At 36.7% G+C, this 20,609-nt stretch overlaps 1 protein-coding gene across 5 annotated transcripts in view; it reads left to right on the top strand.

Moving 5' to 3' along the window:
* Positions 1 to 20,609, top strand: part of LOC121726889 (V-type proton ATPase 116 kDa subunit a1) — a 30,809-nt gene that overhangs the window by 3,549 nt on the left and 6,651 nt on the right. Inside the window, exons 3-11 of one of the 5 annotated variants that reach the window (XM_042114528.1) lie at positions 747 to 875; positions 2,602 to 2,690; positions 3,429 to 3,467; positions 12,837 to 12,963; positions 17,202 to 17,378; positions 18,805 to 19,017; positions 19,379 to 19,529; positions 19,652 to 19,791; positions 20,163 to 20,399. In XM_042114528.1, coding sequence (XP_041970462.1) covers positions 747 to 875; positions 2,602 to 2,690; positions 3,429 to 3,467; positions 12,837 to 12,963; positions 17,202 to 17,378; positions 18,805 to 19,017; positions 19,379 to 19,529; positions 19,652 to 19,791; positions 20,163 to 20,399 — 1,302 coding nt within the window. Of the gene's footprint in view, positions 1 to 746; positions 876 to 1,753; positions 1,840 to 1,943; positions 2,018 to 2,601; positions 2,691 to 3,428; positions 3,468 to 12,836; positions 12,964 to 17,201; positions 17,379 to 18,804; positions 19,018 to 19,378; positions 19,530 to 19,651; positions 19,792 to 20,162; positions 20,400 to 20,609 lie in introns of all 5 variants that reach the window. The other 4 variants (XM_042114529.1, XM_042114532.1, XM_042114531.1 and 1 more) reach the window with 4 other exon arrangements.

Raw genomic sequence — 20,609 nt, 5'->3', positions numbered from 1 at the left:
GGCGGCCATCTTAAATCGCCGGCACCACTGAATTGTCAGTACGAAATCGATAATTTCGATTGCAATTCCAATTTTTTAAGTGATTCGATATTTTTAAATTATCGATTAATTTTTGTTAGGTAACTTCCCTACTATTGTCAATTATAATGTGTCACGCATATCATCATAAAACGCACAAACTATAGCTTTTTAATTTCATTAGTTATATATGTACACAATAATATATTATAATGTATATATACATTTTTATTTGTATGAATAACTTATGTTTTGACTTTTATCAATAACAATTTCTCATCATGGAAAATGTCGAGTGCAGATAGATTTTATCAAAGTATTTATCAGTAGTTCTAACCGGCCTAGTTTTGAATGTCGTATCTGGTACACTCGTGAAAATTGTTAACTTGTATAATGCATAAAACATGCTGTCAATCTGAAAATAATTTATTTACCAGCTGTAAGAGTTATGTCTCGTAAAATATATCTAAGACTGTTGAGAGTGATAGTGTAAAATATGCAAGTACCTATGTCCTATTTTGTATGACTTATCTTCTCAGTATTTATTGATAGGGAAGCAAATTGTTAGATAGTAACTCCATTATGTCAAGGAATTGAACTCCACTGTTAATACTTGATGCCCAATATTCAATACCTATATTATGGCAAGGCCTGCGTTACGACAATGCAATGTTTTGACCTGGCCCATAACCTGTGAAAATACTTAATAGTATTCGTTTATCCTACAGGCCACCTTCGAGAAGCTTGAGAACGAACTGCGTGAAGTGAACCAAAATGCCGAGGCCCTGAAGAGAAATTACTTGGAGCTCACCGAGTTGAAGCATATTCTAAGAAAAACGCAAGTATTCTTCGACGAAGTAAGTGGTATTCGCTTTTCACTCCAATAATCGTTAGGCACCAACCGCATCACATGACTTTTAAAGCCGATAAGTTTGAAAACGTATTTTATAATCTATTTGGCATTATTGTTTACGTAAGCCACCGCGTACCGTATTATAAATTAATCGTTTGATAAGATTAATCTTACCCTTGAACATTTAGAGTTGTAACATGAAACATAATATGGCCGGTACGATAAATCTAATTTTCTTGTCTGCTGTTGCTTTTTATGGTTATCATGATTTGATGTTCCGAGAATCGTATGCAGGCGCTCGATTCGGATAACATAAATTGCTGTTGTAGAAAAAAACTAGCTCCGGACCGATAATAAAATATTGTTCGTAATCATTCTCATTGTTATTTTTTGTTTCTTTTTTATGTATATTATTCAGCGTATTTGTAAAAAAAACTTATAGAAATTTCCCTATTGACGAAAGAAGGATATTCAAGCGTTCGTATCGCTTTTACCTTACAAATATGTACCTACTAAACACTTGCACAGCGTTGGTATCTTTTCCAAAAATTTAACATTTCCTAATTTAATCAAGGTCGTGGGTCTTCTTTCATACTTAACGATCAAAACTGAACTTTACGCTCCGACACTGTCTTACCATCCTAATATGTTTCTACAAAGCCAATATCACACAGTAATATCCATTGCAATTTGCAAGCAATGACGTGACCACCGAGAGATTTGAAAGTTCCAAACGTCGCCCAGGCCGAAATGGATGCCGATTTGTTATTAATTGCATTCGTATTTCGTTCTGTGAAATCGATTACTTTACTGTCGAAAATGTGACATTGACATTGTACATGTAATTGACCTTGGCGCCATTTTGGCGCGTTTGTGCACAAGATGGCGGACCCGTCTCGAGAAGAAGAGCAAGTGACGCTTCTGGGTGAGGAGGGACTCATGGCGGGAGGGCAAGCGCTCAAATTGGGGTATGGCGATTAACATTACGAGCTCTCCGACATGCGTTGACTCTTCTAGCGCTGTAGGGTCTACAAGAGTCAAAGCAAGTCATAGAGGGTGATTATTTTTGCAGCGCTTGTACTGTGACGCTGAATCGGGAGTCAACCGCTCACCACTCAGGCAAGCATTGGAGTTCGTCGGTTTATAGTATATTTTCAGAATAACAACTCTTTACTTCTTGTGTGATAGAATGATGGCTTACCGTAGCACCGAAGTCGCCCTTTAATTTTCTGTCCTAATAAGAAGCTTTTAGGTCTAGTCGTATCCTTTCGAGTGCTAATCAACGGCTGCCTGAGTGAGTTTTGACTAACAACGTACGAACGTCATTTATTTTTGAAGTCCACACACTTCTTGATAACTCCTCCTATACGTGTATTTTTATTTTTCGTTCATGCTTTTGTACCTTCATCTCTGCATGCATTTATGCGTTTTAATCATATCCTTAGTATTGTTCACATATCGTGTATTTATGTAATAGTATACATAGGTAATATTTATCACCGCAAAAGTTTTCAAAGTAGCCTGACAACTAACATTGAAAATGCTTTACTGAAAAGTAGTAGATAAATGATGCACCAAAACGAATATTTCAGACGCGTTGGCGCTATTTTTTTACTACAACAAGCATCGATTTGGCCGAAGTGCGCTGAAAAATTATCATGTGGGTCCGCTTTGATCTGTGACGTCATCTGGGTGATGTTTGTCTGTCTACATGTTTGTTTGTCCGCTAGCACGAGGGCGGGGCGAACCCCACTGACTCCATGACGCGCGCCCTGATATCCGACGATCCGAACAAACAGATCGGACAAGTCCAACTAGGGTATGTTTACCTATGTACATACTGCACTAGTGTGACAGAGTCGGAATGACTGCAACCAATATGCAACGAAAAAGACGGCCAATGTAGCCGAAAGTTGCATCTTGGTTGTATTTTTCATCCGATTGGCAATTTAAATTAAAAGACATGTTCCTCACTTGAATAGCTCATCAATAAAGTGAGCTTGACAGTTTTATTATTTGACGAACATTTTATCAAAGTCAAATGTTTGCTTTACGCAAATTGATTTCTACTATAAACAAAAAGTTGATGCTGTGATGTATATCGCACGTGAACGGTAGACACATCTGCTGCGTTTGATGCGATTGATGACTCTGACGCAAAACTGCTAAAACAAACGAATAACGCTAACCAGAAGAAGCCAATGACGTTAGTGACATGACTAAACTGCCGCTTAAATTGATCATTGATTGAATAATCAAGAGGCAAATGCATGTAAATATAATACACTGTAACTGAAGTTATATTATTAGAATAGATAGCGGAGAAATCGTTATAGATAATTTCATTATTAGAAACACTTAGCTAAACTGGATTGTCAATAAAATATTGAAGGTGATTTACAAAATAAAACTTTAAATTTAGCATAATTTTACCAAAATTAAAGGCAAACGATACAGAAAAATAAAATAGTAAAAAATTAACGATTTCTCTGTTAAATATTAAATGATATTATAATAGTATAACAATACTAAAATGTTTGCTTGATTTATTCTCTAGTTTTCGGGATAAACAAGAATCCCTGGAATTCCTGCCTTGGTTAGTAGTGCACAAATTTAAAGTAGCTGGTTGTAGTGTTGTTAAGGGTTAAATTTCTGGATTGTGTGGTGGTGGACATGTATTTATATGTTTCTCTTTCCATGAAATTACTTCCAAATCATAAACATCACAACATATTTTGCTTGGAGGTAGTATCATACAGTAAATTCCTAATATTCTTGCGATTCTTACATTGCTTCCTAACACTTCACTTTATTGCAAGTTTCCTAAGACTGTTTTGCCTTAAGGTATTTGGACTTCAAGAATAGATAATGGAATAGGTGCGAACCTTGTAAATGCTGAATATACTTTTAGTGTTTCTTGATGACACGTTTACGACAACTTTCGATTCTTGTTTGTCATTCACTTTGAGTATTGCATGTAAATGAGCGTCATTATGAAACACGAAATCGACGTGAAAATCGATCCTAACAGCGTCCTAGTACGAGTGCCTTAGATATTAATGTTTTTGCTAGTCCTTCCCGTTCTCGATAAAAAAAATGTCGACTGAACCCTCCATAATCATTATCCTAACAATGACAGTTCTTGTTTAGTAATATTAGTGGGTTCGTCTGCATTTATTTTACTGGGGATTGGATTGAGCTACTGAATTGTACTATTCGTTCAGATATCATTTACTACGATATGATAAGCGTTAAACGTTTCGACTGTACATAAGCATATTAGCCGTTAATAAGTTTAATTATGTTATTACTTTGATGATTTGTGATTAAAGCTGCAAAGTTCCGATAATGTTAAATCAAAATTCGATAAAGAATTATCTAACCTAATTTATCTTTTTTCCAAGTTGTACATTCAAAGGTCCGTAACATTATAATATAATGTTATGTAGTATAAAGTATGTATTGTTTATTTTTCAATTCTTCGCTTCCTCTTATTACTACGACTATTGTTAAGATTATGAGAGCTGTTATTATTAACACATTATCTAAAATAGTACAAATTAGGTGCACTATATTAACGTTTCCATAATGATATGCAAAATAACGATATAAACTGTCCCGTGTATGTTTCAAATGAGTCATAACCTCTTGTTGGTTATTGTTTTATATTTTATTAGTCCGTGGGTTTTTCATATTTAAATTATTTTTATGTGCTCGTTTGCACAAGGTTTTTTCCATTAATGTTCCAGGACGTGCGTTGTTACGGTTTTTTACGGTCTGGAACTAATACGTTCTTTTCTATTGTTATCTATATTTTTGTTAAATAATGTGGCCTATTTTTCATTTATCTCTATCTACATTGTATCTGTATTGTATCTTTCTCTGTCTGTGATCCGCGTCTGAAGTCTCAAATATATATTTTCGTTATCACAGATGTTATAATATTTTGTTGAGATACAAATATTCTTTGTCCGAAGGTGAGGGGATTACTGCGAAACATGAAATCACGTCAAATTTTGGTTGAGGTAGCTCTGTTTAATCTTAATTCATTGAGGATTCTTCCTTTCCCTTTCAAAGTATGTAATTCAATTTAAAATCCACTTTCTTCATTGAAAACAGTCACTTTTTACTATCGTCTGCAATAATAAAAAAAGCTTTGTAGTTATTTTATTATGTTAAGTTTCATCATTTTGATTCCCTATTTTGATAACCTTCCATTATGTTCTAAAAATATAATTATTGATATTTTTACATTCAACTTCTTCATGCACCATTCGTACCGTATTTTCATTTGTTAGCATTTTGTATTATTAGTAACATCTGTTCCCTTTGTCTCTTTCTTTTAAAAATGTCCCAACTCCCAATTAACATTTTTTTCTTCTCTACGTCAGGTACATTAGTTCTTACTACTTGTATTATGATACAAATGTAACACGCTGTTGTTCAATGGATCATATTGTCCGTTAGTTCAATATTTTGGTCCGCTAACTGTTTGTTTATATTTGTAACGGACGTTTACCTTTCAATTCGTGATTGTTAAATTTTCAACCCATTGTGAATTTCAGCACTACTTAGAATCATCATTTGCGTTTTTGGACTTTCTTATGTTGACTTAGGTTAAGTAGTGAGTAATTTTTTATTCACTGTCAGTAATCCACGTGAATCGGAATTAGTTAAATATACTGTGTACGATAGTTTTTAGGGTTCCGTAGTCAACAAGGAACCCTTATAGTTTCGGTCTGTCCGTCCGTCTGTCTGTCTGTCCGTTTGTCTGTCCGCGGTTTTACTCAGAGACTAATAGGACCTACAAAGCTGTAATTCGGCATGAATGCAGATATTAATGATGCCAAATGGTATATAAACCCTTAAAAAATATTTTTTATGGTACCTCCCCTACACATCAAGCGGGGATGATTTTTTTTTCGCGTTCACCCCACCGTGTGGGGTGTCGTTGGATAGGTATTTTAAAAATATTACGAGTATTCATAGATCATTTTCCGATTTAGGGATCCATTTGTGAAATAAGAAGTTTCAAAGCGAAAAAAATCGTTAGAGTCCAGTGTCCCCTCCTTCTACCAGATAAACGGTAGCTTCTGGAAATGTGAAAAAATTCAAGGGAGTAGGTAATATGCTGAATTTAAAAGGAAAATTATCACGGCAAAGAAGACTTCATAAGTTATTGAGTAATAGTCGATCAACTAAAAAAATATTCGGCGATTGGCGAAATATAAATGAACTTTTCGTTGTTAGTAGTGTAAAACACGTTATAAATGTACATTCATTGACTGTTCAAAAATTATCAAAAACTAGCGGTACTACGGAACCCTATTTTGCGCGTGGCCTGACACGCACATGGCCGGTTTTTAATTATTTTTGTGGCGTTCTTATTTAAGACTTACGATATTAAATCATCGTGAAACATTATCTGAACGAATGGTTCAATATAATCTAGAATAGACTGCAAGTTAAAAATATTTATGGATTAAAAGAAAAGAGTAATTCTTTAGAACTGATTGTTGACTTTTACAGATATTTTAAACTTTGTAGTTTATTCTTATTATATCGATAACTTGTGATTAAATATTTATTAAGATTTGTTTCTTTTATGCTATATTTTCAATGAATATAAAAAATGTATTCAATGATAGGAGATGGGAAAACTATAGAAAAATTAGTTACAATGTTGAATTAGTTAATAAGTACCCTTATGTTATTAAACTGAGAATATAAACTACCCAGACTTGGTTTAGTGCCAAGGTGACGCCTCCATCGTCTGAACAAAAAAACTAACAAAATTGCACTTCAATATAAAGGTCATACATTCGAAAACCTTTGAAACGAACGAACTTTTAGAACTGTCAGAGTTAAATGTGTCGTAAACACTTATTCATAGAGTTACAAATAGATATATGTTTGTTAGAGATAATTATAATTCAAATGTACCAGACAAACCCGGACTGGCGACAGATAGATTTAAAACAAGTGTTAATGACAAAAAACACTTTCCTCTATTTACCAGAACTTGTTACTACATAATTGGAAATCGGATATTATAGGATGTTGCGAGCTAGATAAAAAATCCCTCGGCACTAAAAAGTATCTTCTCTTTAAAAAATGTCCGTGTGCAAATTCCGAGAATTGCGTCCCTGTGCCCGCAGCGGCGTGCCGCATTTGCGTGCGCAGTGCGTCATGATGCGTACCTACGTGTTGGACGTTCGTTTTCCAATTATGTAGTTATTGTTATTACATAATTGGAAATCGGATATTATAAGATTTTACGAGCTAGATAAAAAAAACCCTCGACACTAAAAAATATCTTCTCTTTAAAAAATGTCTGTGTCTGTCCCGCAGCGGCCATTTGCGTGCGCAGTGCGTGCATGATGCGTACGTGTTGGACGTTCGCTTTTATCAGCAATTTTCCTTGTTTTCCAAGATGAAATTTCTTTGTTTTTGAAGACGAATAAATTATTACAATAATATTACAGTAATGTTGAGTGCCACAGTCGGAAAAAATATCTTTTATCATACCTATTAAATTATCGAAAAAATGCAAATACTAATTAAAATTTTTGATCATAAGAAAAATGAAAGAAAGCAACAGCAAAACGGTAGTTAAAATATTCGCAAGTTCTCAGAGGCAGACGTTTAGTCATAATAAGAGATGAACAAATACAGCTGTTTCCGGTATAATGATATTACAACTTCCAAGTATGTAATAAACAATCTAGTGTTATTGTACTAAGGTTCATTATAGAGTAAAATTAAAACTAAGCGTAACTATATGTACCTAGTTGCTATGTTATGTCAGCAATGAAAATTAGTTCGAATAATATGAGTTTTAAAATTTTAACAGTATGATAAGGAGGTAATAATTTAATATATTTTAATATGTATAATCTTTTAGGTTAGTTAAGCTTACTAAAGATGCATAATAATATGTGTGTCATAAGCTCAAAATAGTATAGAAGCTATCCTGTTAATAATGAGGAAAATGTGGTAAAACATTCCAACAACAAAATCCATCTGATAGTACCAGGTAAATAAACAACATAAGAACTAACTGAGCCAGAACAAGTGAGGAATAATTAATTCGTTAAATAAAGGTAGAATTAGTAGTGATTAACCGTTAGATAAAAGCTGGTAAGGTTAGTTAGTTACAGTAATGTGCAAACATGTGGTTTTACACCGGCTTCGCCAACTATTAAGAGTGTTTACATAAAAGCCTAAAAAATCAAATTTTAATTGAGTACATCCTTGTTTTAACTGACTCAAAAGAAAGAGGAGGTTTTTAACTGACTCCAAAGAGAGGGCCAGGAGGAGGTTTCTCAATTCGACCGTTTATAAACTTTTTTATGTTTGTTCGCGGATAACTTTGTCGTTTATGAAACGATTTTGATTATTCTTTTTTGCTAGAAAGAGGACATTTTCAAGGTGGTCCCATGATAAGGAATTATACATTGCATTTTGCAGTCTACGAGTGGCAAGGTGTCCCTTTCATACGGTGGTTTTTCTTTTACGCTTGTCTTATTTTTGTCGTTTATGAAACGATTTTGATTATTCTTTTTTGCTAGAAAAAGGACATTTTCAAGGTGGTCCCATGATAAGGAATTATACATTGCATTTTGCAGTCTACGAGTGGCAAGGTGTCCCTTTCATACGGTGGTTTTTCTTTTACGCTTGTCTTATTTTTGGCCACTTTGTAAAGTTTTTAACAGCGGGTTATCTTTTCAATAGCACTGGTTTGACAATCCAAAGCGCTACTATTATTCATCTCTTCTCAAAGAACCACAGGCAATAGTCTTCCATAAAATTTTACGGTAAATTAAAATCATGGAATACGTTCTACACTCCACACACCTAACAATGGATTTTATGAACTATTAGTTCTGAAATGGTTCTGAAAATGACACATTTGTTATATTCAGTCACGGTTTTTGTGATGCCTCATCGTTACGTAATATGATCGCACAATTATTATGACTCAATTTAAAACGTAGGGGTTTTTAATGTTTTGACCCCATATTTTGTGGTCATTACAACAAAGTATTTTTTCTCTCCTTTTCAAAATTGTATGTTGGATTAATATCAGCTTTCACTTAAAAGTTGGCCTCTTTTTACCTAATAATAACTATGTAAGTTGAAGGATTCTATATACTTTGTAAAAGGTCGCTGGTAGTTTATGAGTACTACTGATTACTTTTATAATAGGGCATTGTTTGCATATATAATAAGGTTTTCTGAATACATAAGGTCACCACTCACCAAACAAAGACTTGTTAGCTCCAATTTGTCATGTGAGCGAAGCCCAAATATGTATGTGCTAAGTTATTTAGCGCTCTGCCTATAATGGTTATTGACACCCCGATTATGGCAAGTACACAGAAGGCAAGAAAAAAGAAAAATTGATTCATAAGAAATATTTAAATTCAAAATAGGACAATTATTGTCTAGGTATTGCCCTTTAAAATCTATTACTGAGAGTCAAAAAAGTTAATAGTAAATCTTAAATGGATCTTAGAGTTCAGAGATGCAGTTTTTAATGTACAGGCTTAGCAGGGCCATAATATAAAAAAGTGAAAGTATAAATTTTCCCTTTTTTATATAGATTTTCTGTATGTCACAGACAAATTCTGTGTTACCATAGAAAGAAAACCTTTCTATGGTGGCCATTCTAAGAGTACTAAAGTAAGTAACGTTAAAAATTGTTTCAGTGCACTTAACAATGTATTTCATTAATACTTTATAGTTATAAAGTAAAAATTGCAGTCACGAAAAGCTAATTATGGTATCAGAGTCGTTATGATCTTGCAACTTATTTTATGGCTCTATAAAATGTAAAATTACCTCGTTACTAGTTAGAGAACATGTCACGATTACAGGTTTAGACCTAGGGCATACCTGGGGCTAGATATTCTAGATAAAAACTATTAATTGGCGCATTAACAGACGGCTATTTTAATTTATAAAACCCAAATGGCCAAAGGATATTTTAAAGAAATATAGTGGAGAATTATGTACATGTTAAATACACATATTTAATTTCTCGATACTTATAAGATAGTGACCAATTTTACACATAATATCCAGTTAAAATAGGTGTGTTAGGCTATGGCTGAAGAATGTAACAAGGTATTGTAGAAAATGTAAAGATAGGAATGGAATTGATACAAAGTTTTTGTATTTTTGATTATATAACGTTATTTATATATTTATTATTGTACAGGAAAATCGCATAAATTTATTATTGTTTAAAGTTAAACTTCTCCAGGGGAATTCCTACATAAATAACTTGATGGCTTAGAAACTGGAATCCATCGGATATGCTTCAAGTACGCGGCTTGGCCTTGAACTTTTTCGATAGATCGAATAAAAAAATAATATAATACTGCAACTGGAACATGATATTATAAAGTAATTTAATTAAATATTGATAAATTAAACACTACTGCCACAGAATGTAGTTGCCAGCTCCAATCTGTGGGGGTACCAGAGTACTTACCAAAGTTATACTACTACACTTTGGTTGTAGGTTTGGTATTAATGCCATGCTGCTTGAGTCTAGAATTTTTTTAAAGAAATAAAATTAAATACCTAAAGAAAAATAAAAAAAACGTCTAAGCTATGTACTATCAGAGAAGTTGATTCCTAGGCAGATGACGGACCTAAGAAATTTGGTCGCGTTAAGTCAAACCCATCCGACAGATCACAGCTAACATTGAATTGACACAAAGCCGAACACATGACGTAGGTCCGTCAACTGCCTAGGAATCAATTTCCTCGATGGTACAATATGGTAGGCGATGAAAATGCTAATTTTATGTGAGATTAGATGATAGTTTAACAGTGACGTCACAACGTTATATAACAGATCTCATTGTTATCAACGATAGAATACTCATTACGAATGTAATGCCTTATCACGTAAATTGCTGTGGAAAAAATGTGATTTACTTTGAACATCGATAAGATATTGTTTCAGTGCCAATTGCCAGGAATTGGGACATATCACCTGTAAACTGTTCCTATATTTTCGATAAATGTTTCATGTATGTTACGAAAATTTTAGAACACTGCCTAGTGATATTATGAAAAGTAAGTTTAAATTAGGTTAAAATACTTACATTATAGTTTCAATCGAGATGTCACGAAAGTTCAGATATATGGAAAATGTGAAAGAAATGACACAATATGGAACTAAATGGTGTTAGTTGGCTCTTGCGCGAAGTACCATTATGTATAGTTTTCACAGAGCCAGTACTGGCTGCCAATAAGACTAGCAGCCAGTATTGGCTTGGTATATGCCGCGTGTGAAGTGAACAGTTTTTCAAGCCAGGCCAAACTGTTCACACGCGGCATATACCAAGCCAATACTGGCTGCCAGTCTTATTGGCAGCCAGTACTCGCTCTGTGAAAACTATACTTTATACTACTAAGCAATGTTTTGAGTTGGCTGAAAAGCGAATGTCAATTCAATACTCAATACTTAGAAAACACAAGTAGCTGGGAAATACTAGTGACGTCAAAGATTGCCAGAAAAACAGCGATTGAGCCAAGGACACTAGTCGCACCAATGTTGGTTTTTGATTCAAAAACCATTACCACCTTTTGGTAGTATGAAAACATAAATAAGAATAGGTGTCAGTGTATTTCCGTTGAGGCAACCACAATAATTACCGATTGCAAATCATTTTTGCACACATCCCAATCACAACTAACCAAACAAATATATCACAAAATACATTACTTATCTACTTATATTTTTATTTGTTGTATAACTTAGCAGCAAAATAAATAATAAATTGCATGTAGGTATTGGAAGCAACGATACAGTTCTAAAAAATGTAAAGTTCTAAAAGTTCGTGGGCCTAAAGCACGTTGTACTTTATTTTGAAAGATTAAACTGAAGCACAAGTCAACTATACCAACATCATAATAATTGCATGTCAAACATTGGTCTACAATTTATAGTGCATTATAGACTTTAGTTACAATGTGACTTTTAACTAGAGTTTTATTAAGTACAGTGTCCGGTCATAAAGAATTGGCTTTTAATAAAAAGATATATCAATCTACAAATACATACAAGGTCTCACAAAACAAAGTAATAATACTTTAGGTTTAGGGTGTGTATGTGTCCTTTACAAAGACATCACTGTAAAAGTAGCAGCGCTAAAATAGCATTTTTTTTTGTTTTTTGTATGGAAAAGCGCCCAAGCGTTATGGATTTTCCCATACAAAAAAAATAAAATATTCTTTTAGCGCTGCTACTTTCACGGCAAACTACAAAGTTTAAACATATAGAGGACCCATAGTCCATACTCCATACACACCCTAAAGTATTATCACTTAGTTTTGTAACAGCCTGTATATTATTACTTCTACTACTATTCTGTGATATTATGGCTCGACGCGCGACGTTGGCACTTGGCTTTGACTAGAAAGCTCTACACTCTACAGTACTTTGCTGATATCTGCCAAAAATTGCTTAATCGTCGAAGCTTTATGACTGGGAACACTATATTGGATGGGCTTGGGTAATGGTTATCCAAGGTTCAGAGCATAACAACTCATGACAACAGCAAGCCTTATTGACAAGAGCTCAAAACCTTAGTTATCCTGCCGTCCGTCCCTTACTTATGCTGGGTTTCCAGCTGAGTTGCGAGGAATGTGTTTCCAATAGATTCGCTGCCCTGGAGCGATTCTATTGGTTCTCAAAAATACATTTCTCGCAGCGCAGTCCCGGCGGAAAAGCGCCTTTAAAATGCGGTTATTTTCCTTTTTGACTGGAAACTGTATAAAAACGCGCTACTTGAGGTTTAGAGCGTAATAACTCTTATTGCCTTGTCGACACGAGCTATTCCTTTAAACCTTAGGTGATGAGATATCTTGTTATTTATCGCACCCCCTGTACATAACTCTCTACAGCCAACTACCATTTCTCCCGCTAACATGGTGTTATGATTAGCTTCGTCGCCGGCGTGATACTACGCGAGAGGATCCCCGCCTTCGAGCGCATGCTGTGGAGGGCGTGCCGCGGCAACGTGTTCCTGCGCCAGGCCGAGATTGATACACCGCTGGAGGATCCGGCTTCGGTATGTACCTACTATGTACTATCTTTTACGTATTATGCAGGCGTCGCACGGCGCGTAATATCATGAGCCACGATGCGCCGAGCCGATTTGTACAAGCTAGCACGAGCCTTTTGCTAAGTGTTCAATGACAGATCGAAAGGGAATCGTAAAGCCGGGTCCAGACGAGTGTATCGTGTAATGTAAGATTACGTGTAATTTAGCGTCAACAGTGTGGACGGCACACGAACTCAAAGCGAAAACCGACAGCCGATGGATAAACCCCGAGCGTTACATGTAATGCTCGTAGTGCCGTCCACACGTAGAATTCGTGTTACATTACACGGTGAATTACATTACACGTTACACTCGTCTGGACCCGGCTTTAGAGACAGGTTACACGGTCAGTCTGAGACTGATGGACTGAACTGATGCCAGCAGCCAGACTGACCGTGTTACCTATGTCTTACGATATTCCCTTTCGATCTGGCATTGAAAACTTAGCAAAATGTAATTATGACAGTAAATGTAGTTTTATCTTGTAGTACTTATAATAATTTTATTATTATCTCTGCACACTCGTAATGTGTCATTCATCCTCAGCATGAGTTATCGCAAATTTCTATAAAATATGAACTTATCATGTAGTACCTACCTACTGATAGAAGCTGACTGGGTAACTACTTATAGTAATGATATTTGGTGTTCCTATCATAAATAATTACTCTATTAATTAAAAAAAAACGTCATAGCGCCAGCTACAGATGTTTGTGTTCTAAAGGGAAGAGACGAATTTGCGTTAGACGGTTAGGTTAGACGTTTCAAGGTTTCACAGTTAACGATGTATTGTCGACGAAAGTCCTTGACACTCCTTTCACATTATGCACACCAGTAGGGCTGCCAAAAGGAAAAGCAATTATTGACGCCTGTCAGACGCGAGAATTTGGTAGGCGCCACGATAGAGTTACCAAACTTTTTTTTATGAAATAAGGGGGCAAACGAGCAAACGTGTCACCTGATAGAAAGCAACTTCCGTCGCCCATGGACACTCGCAGCATCAGAAGAGCTGCAGGTGCGTTGCCGGCCTTTTAAGAGGGAATAGGGTAGGGATGGGAAGGGAAGGGAATTGGGCCTCAGGTAAACTCACTCACTCAGCGAAACACAGCGCAAGCGCTGTTTCACGCCGGTTTTCTGTGAGAACGTGGTATTTCTCCGGTCGAGTCGGCCCATTCGTGCCGAAGCATGGCTCTCCCACGTCAAACTGGTAGTTTTACCAAACGCATACTTTTATTTGGTCTATAAGATAATGATTTTGTTGTGGATAGTTTCAAAGTTACTAATATATTAAAATATCCACGATTTTGTAAATAAATATGTTATTGCAGTTGTACGGAATACATAGGAAAAAAATTCAACAGAAGGTAAACGTCTAAAATGTCATAGAGAAAAAACAATATTTCAAAAACATAATAAAACTCCTCAGAATCCACCACATACTCCCCGCCTTGCAACTTGAACTTCAGTATAAGTTGCAACAAGCATATCTACTCTAACCAATATAAAAGAGGGCAAGTGCGGGGCAGCGGACACCAAATTAAAGAGTTAAAACAATAATAATTAATAGAAAAACACTTATGCTCTCTAAAGCTAGTACATATTGTGTTGTTATTTTGTCGTACAATGATGCAATGGGCAGTTTTACTATGTCCTTAGTTAGTGTCAAAACGAACTGCAGCAATTCTTTATGACATAGCGTCCTATGACCAGCTCTTCTTCAGTGAATCGTTGTTTAAGCTGCTCTACTTTAAGAGAAGTCCACACCGCCCTTTTTTCCATACAAACGTTGTCCCCTGTTTCCTCCCTGGATAATGCTAGTAGAGTTATATTTTTTTTCCTGAATATCTATGACCACTAATACGATGTCCCTATGTTTTATTTTTTTTCATAATTTGATTTTTAAATAAGATATGAACGTTCAAAAACCCAAAAAAATGCCCAGATTTTCCGCTGTGTTCAAACACCCAGAAAACAGATTTGGCTAGATTATACAAAAAAAAAAAAAAACAGGAACACAGCTCAAGCCTTTCTTTAATCTTTAATGAAAAAAGAACTTAAATCGGTTAAGTTTTGGAGAACGAATCAGGGGACAACGAATCGTTGATTTTCTGCAGTTGTCTCTATCGCGTTCTGCGGTATAGGCTCGAGGTAAGGGAGACAGCTATTACACGTACTTTTTTTTCATTTCTCTAGCCCCTGGTGTATCCTCTTAAGCGCCGCGTACTTACGCCCTACCACCCGCACGGTGGGAAGCTCTTGAAGGCTTTTGATCCAACTTCCATGCATTGCGTTAAGTATTACAATGTGTCATCATTGTCGATTTGGGAATACTGCTGCTTGGCCAATTTCGGGTTCCCGTTAACTTTGAGGACGGGCCGATAACGCTAATACTGTAAAATATTTTTTTTCTATAGAATCGATCTGATTTCCGCCTCACGTTCGGAGTCCAAGTCTTCGGCCGTATCTTCTTCACACACCTTCGACCTTAACCTGTAGACTTTCTCTTGATCGATGCATATGTCCTTATAATATTCTTCCTGAGTTAGGAAATATGCCTGTATATCTGTCGCATTAGAAGAGAAGTCTTCGGACAATTCGGTTACCTTAATATTGGCCATCTAAGTGAAATTGTGACGACAGTTTTTCTTCTCGTACTCAGCAATTTCCGTTTTGTACGCTATCACGGTCGCCAGATGTTGTGGATATTCATCAAATCACTAATATATTAAAATATCCACGGTTTTGTAAATAAATATTTTATTGCAGTTGTACGGAATACAAAGGAAAAAAAATTCTACGGAAGGTAAACGTCTAAAATGTCATAGAGAAAAAACAATATTTCAAAAACATAATAAAACTCCTTAGAATCCACCACAGATTTAAAGGCTGATGCTGTATTTGCGTGATTTTGTCGTATCATATCAAGCTTAGCTAGAAGATCACTAACTTTGATTTGACATAACGCGCGAGCCTATAAATAAATATCTTCGACGATTCCCAATAAATTAATCTGAGAAACAAACTAAATTAATGTACCTAGATTATGTTGACTGGACAAAACTAACACTGCCCTGATTTATCCAGATTCCAGACCAATCCGGTTAGCGGTCCATATTTATCCAGACAGTTGGCATCCCTGCTCGCGTATGTTTATGCGACGTTTTTAGATTCCCGACGCTCGACGTGACGCTGGAACTGACTTGTCTTGATGAGATAATTAACAGGGTTTTACTTCTATTTTTACGCTTTTTAAAAATAGAAATTGTATTGTCTGCGTGATGGTAGGCAAAGCTGGTTAGAAGGCAGAAAAAAATCACAACTCTTGCGTTTAGGGCTGTCAAAATAATAAATTAGGAAATAAATGAACATTTTAAATCATACGTGGGAGAGCCATGCTTCGGCACGAATGGGCCGGCTCGACTGGAGAAATACCACGTTCTCACAGAAAACCGGCGTGAAACAGCGCTTGCGCTGTGTTTCGCCGAGTGAGTGAGTTTACCGGAGACCTAATCCCCTACCCTATTCCCTTCCCTACCCTCCCCTATTCCCTTCCCTCCCCTTCCCATCCCTACCCTCTCCTATTACCTTTTAAAAGGCCGGCAATGCACCTGCAGCTCTTCTGATGCTGCGAGTGTCCATGGGCGACGGAAGTTGCTTTCCATGAAGTGACCCGTTTGCTCGTTTGCCCCCTTATTTCATAAAAAAAAACAAAGGCAGCTTGTAGATAATAAAGTCGGTAATCAACGACGTCCTTATCGCTAATTATAAACCACTCATCACGAGCACCTATCATTTCGAGGCGACTTATGTCTCCTTCCTTATTATGTCTGTTTCTGTTGCCACCGTATCTGTAACAAGAAACAAGTCAAACAAAAGTAACAAAAGTAAAGTACAATCGAGAAAATTGATTTCTAGGCAGTTGACGGATCTACGTCATTTGATCGGCTTATGTCAATTCAATGTTCAAGGCAGTACAAACAGAGTAGACAGAATGATGAATGATGTAGTCGTTATGTCTATTGTGATACAAACAACCCTTTATTTATTGCTCGTAAAAGGGTCCTTTTAACTGACTTCCAAAAAAGGAAGAGGGAGGAAGATACATATATTTTTTATGTAAAGAAGACACAATAACTATCACATTATCTATAACCTGTAGTGGTAGACATAAGTATGGAACTAAATAAATTATTGCTCTCTTCCAGTCGGACGAGGTGTACAAGTCGGTATTCATCATCTTCTTCCAAGGCGACCAGCTGAAGACGCGCGTGAAGAAGATATGCGAGGGGTTCCGCGCCACGCTCTACCCGTGCCCCGAGGCGCCCGCCGACCGCCGCGAGATGGCCATGGGCGTGATGACCAGGATTGAGGACCTTAACACGGTAAGTGCACTGTAAATGGAACTGTACGCTATTACAATAGAACTGAAAGTCGTGTGCAGCTTAGTGATTAGGCTCTTGACTGCCGCCTGACGCGAGATGGCCATGGGCATGATGACCAGGATCGAGGACCTTAACACGGTATTGACTCCCAGTTCCCAGTAAATGGAACTGGCGCTATTATAATAGAACTGAAAGTCATGCGACGCTGTATGGCCATGGGCGTGATGACCAGGATCGAGGACCTCAACACGGTATTAACTCCCAGTTCCCATACCTGTTTCGGTGACGGTGGCCGGTTTTCATTGAAACCAGGCCAGGTACGCACGAGTAGTTTTATAGTGCCCAGGGTGCGTGCGCAGTATACAAGAGCACTCTCTATTCCATTACTCTCATAAACTAGTCGGACAGACGACCGACACGACTGGCGAGAGATCAGGCAGGACCGACTTTTACATGTCCATCCAACTCATGGAATCCAAAAGGAATTTTGAAATATGCACTTCCGACATATTGACATGTTTTGTTTTGCCCCATGAAGCTTTTCCTTTGATTTGATCCTGAAAATATTGCTATACTAAAGACAACCATCACACTGCACGGCTAATAACTCCATATTCAGACCTTGAAAACCACGTTAATGGAAACTTTGGACTCGGGTAATTGCCCCAAGTTTGTTTTGGGTCATCACAATCGTAAAGACGTATATATTTGACGGCGGCTCCTTGTATTATCTCTAATCGCTGTATTACGGCTATAATTACTTGTCACACGGACTTTACGATGTTGTACCTACAGGCCTTGGCACGAATTGGTCGTTACCTGGGCATGTGACGTCTATTGGATTGAACTGTTGAAGATGTTTTTGATTTGTTGATAGAGTAACCTGCTTGCTAAAGAATATCAACATGTGTATAAAGATGTTGCTTTTTGTTTCCTAACGTATTATACCAGGAAAAAACACTGTATACAAAGTGTATAAATGTTTCTATAGTAAGGGTGTAAACGGCATTGTATTAAATTATTAAATTATTGAAGTTCGGCCATAATTTTTTTCACGATTGCAATCATTCATTAAATAATTATAATACAAGGATAATTATTATTAATTTAATGTGCTTGAGAAAATATAGATATGGTGATTGAAGATATCACAATGCCTTAATTTACTTTATAAATTACAACTCCACTCATTTTGTAAAAGTATAAAATATTTTTCTACTTTCTGCGACTCACAAGTCACAACTCACAAATTACGCTCGTTTGGCTTCACCCTAAGTCTATGTTTGTATACCCATTTTAATGTGAGCAATAAAGTGTTTATCTATCTTATTTTTGGCTTTCTTGAGGGGCTTTCTAAGCTAGAAGCTAGACAAACAATATATTATACATTGTGACTACAGATTTAAAATGGCCAATCTCTTACCAGGTCCTCGGCCAAACCCAGGACCACAGACACCGCGTGCTCGTGGCCGCGGCCAAGAACATCAAGAATTGGTTCGTCAAGGTTCGCAAGATCAAGGCCATCTACCACACCCTGAATCTGTTTAACCTGGACGTCACTCAGAAGTGCCTCATCGCGGAGTGCTGGGTGCCAGCCCTAGATATGGAGACCATACAGCTCGCGCTAAGGAAGGGCACGGTGAGATATGGGAACATGCTAGAATTAATTTTAACAATAACTTTTAATATTTTATTACACTTTGTAGCATAAATGATCACTGAATAAAGTCAGTATTGATTTCTTTCAAATATTAAAACTTGGATCTTGTCATTCGATAAATAAGTAGCAATATATTATGCCTAAGTTTATCAGTTTTACATGCGCGGTTTTCCTGCAGGGAAGACAAGACAAGCTTTTTCTTACGAAGCCTCGAATACACTCATTGAATACTTGCAACTGTTGTAGAGACACTGATTATGAATAAATATACAAAATAGTTCACTCATAGTACAAGATCATAAGCTATATTCAATTTAACTAAAGTTTTTTTCACTTGCAGGAGCGCAGCGGTAGCTCTGTACCGCCGATCCTCAACCGTATGGAGACTCTCGAGGACCCACCGACATACAACCGCACCAACAAGTTCACGTCCGCCTTCCAGAACCTCATCTACGCGTATGGTACCGCCACCTATCGCGAGGTTAATCCAGGTTAGTTTGAGAGGATTGTTAGCATCATGGTGTATTTAAAGTTCTGTACTTTAATTCTTACTATTTAATTAAACATGAATAGTTCTAAGTACTTTTTAAAAATGTATTCTTTTCTACAATAGCACCGTACACAATAATCACATTCCCGTTCCTGTTTGCGGTGATGTTCGGCGACCTGGGTCACGGCGCGCTCATGGCCGCCTTCGGCTTCTGGATGTGCTACAAGGAGAAGCCGCTCCAGGCCAAGAAGATCGACAGCGAGGTAAGTTCACGCTGACAAACTTAATTATACTGACAACTATAAATTACACTGACAAGTCTAAGTTACGCTGACATACTCTAAATTACGCTGACGTTCTCTAAATTACGCTGACAGCTCTAGGTTATAACCTTTTAAGTTACGCTGAAATACTTGAAATTACTCTGACATACTCGAAATTACGTTGACATACTCTAAATTGCGCTGACATACTCTAAGTTACGCTGACATGCTCTAAATTGCGCTGACAACTCTAAATTACCTGATAAACTCTTAAGTCTTAAATAATGTCGTTATCTTTTATTTTTTATAATAGACGTGAAACATTATCCTTACTTTAAAACTTCATAAATAAAAAAAACTATTATTTTCAGATTTGGAACATCTTTTTCGGCGGGCGCTACATCATCCTACTCATGGGTCTGTTCTCGATGTACACGGGGCTGATATACAACGATATATTCTCCAAATCCCTAAACATATTCGGGTCGTCGTGGCGCAGTAACTACAACGCTTCGGATCTGCGCGACCACAAGCTGCTTCAGCTCAACCCTGACTCCGATGACTACACGCAGACGCCGTATCCGTTTGGAATTGATCCCGTTTGGCAGGTGCGTCGATTGATACACTCCTAGTGTTCCAAGTATTTAGTACCCAACTTTTTTTAAGATATTTTGGTCCCTCCTCGCCTTGTAAGTTGTAACGCATTGCAACAATTTTATAAGAACGATCCCTTCATACATGAATTACGTAATTAGTTCTTGAACGATCCCTAGACTGCTTGCACACCGATGCGACGTCGCAGAACGCAAAAAAGCGAC

Source organism: Aricia agestis, chromosome 5 (assembly GCF_905147365.1).
Source record: "Aricia agestis chromosome 5, ilAriAges1.1, whole genome shotgun sequence".
Taxonomy (NCBI): domain Eukaryota; kingdom Metazoa; phylum Arthropoda; class Insecta; order Lepidoptera; family Lycaenidae; genus Aricia; species Aricia agestis.
The sequence above is the reverse complement of the archived record's forward strand: the minus strand, read 5'-3'. Positions and strand labels throughout refer to the sequence as shown.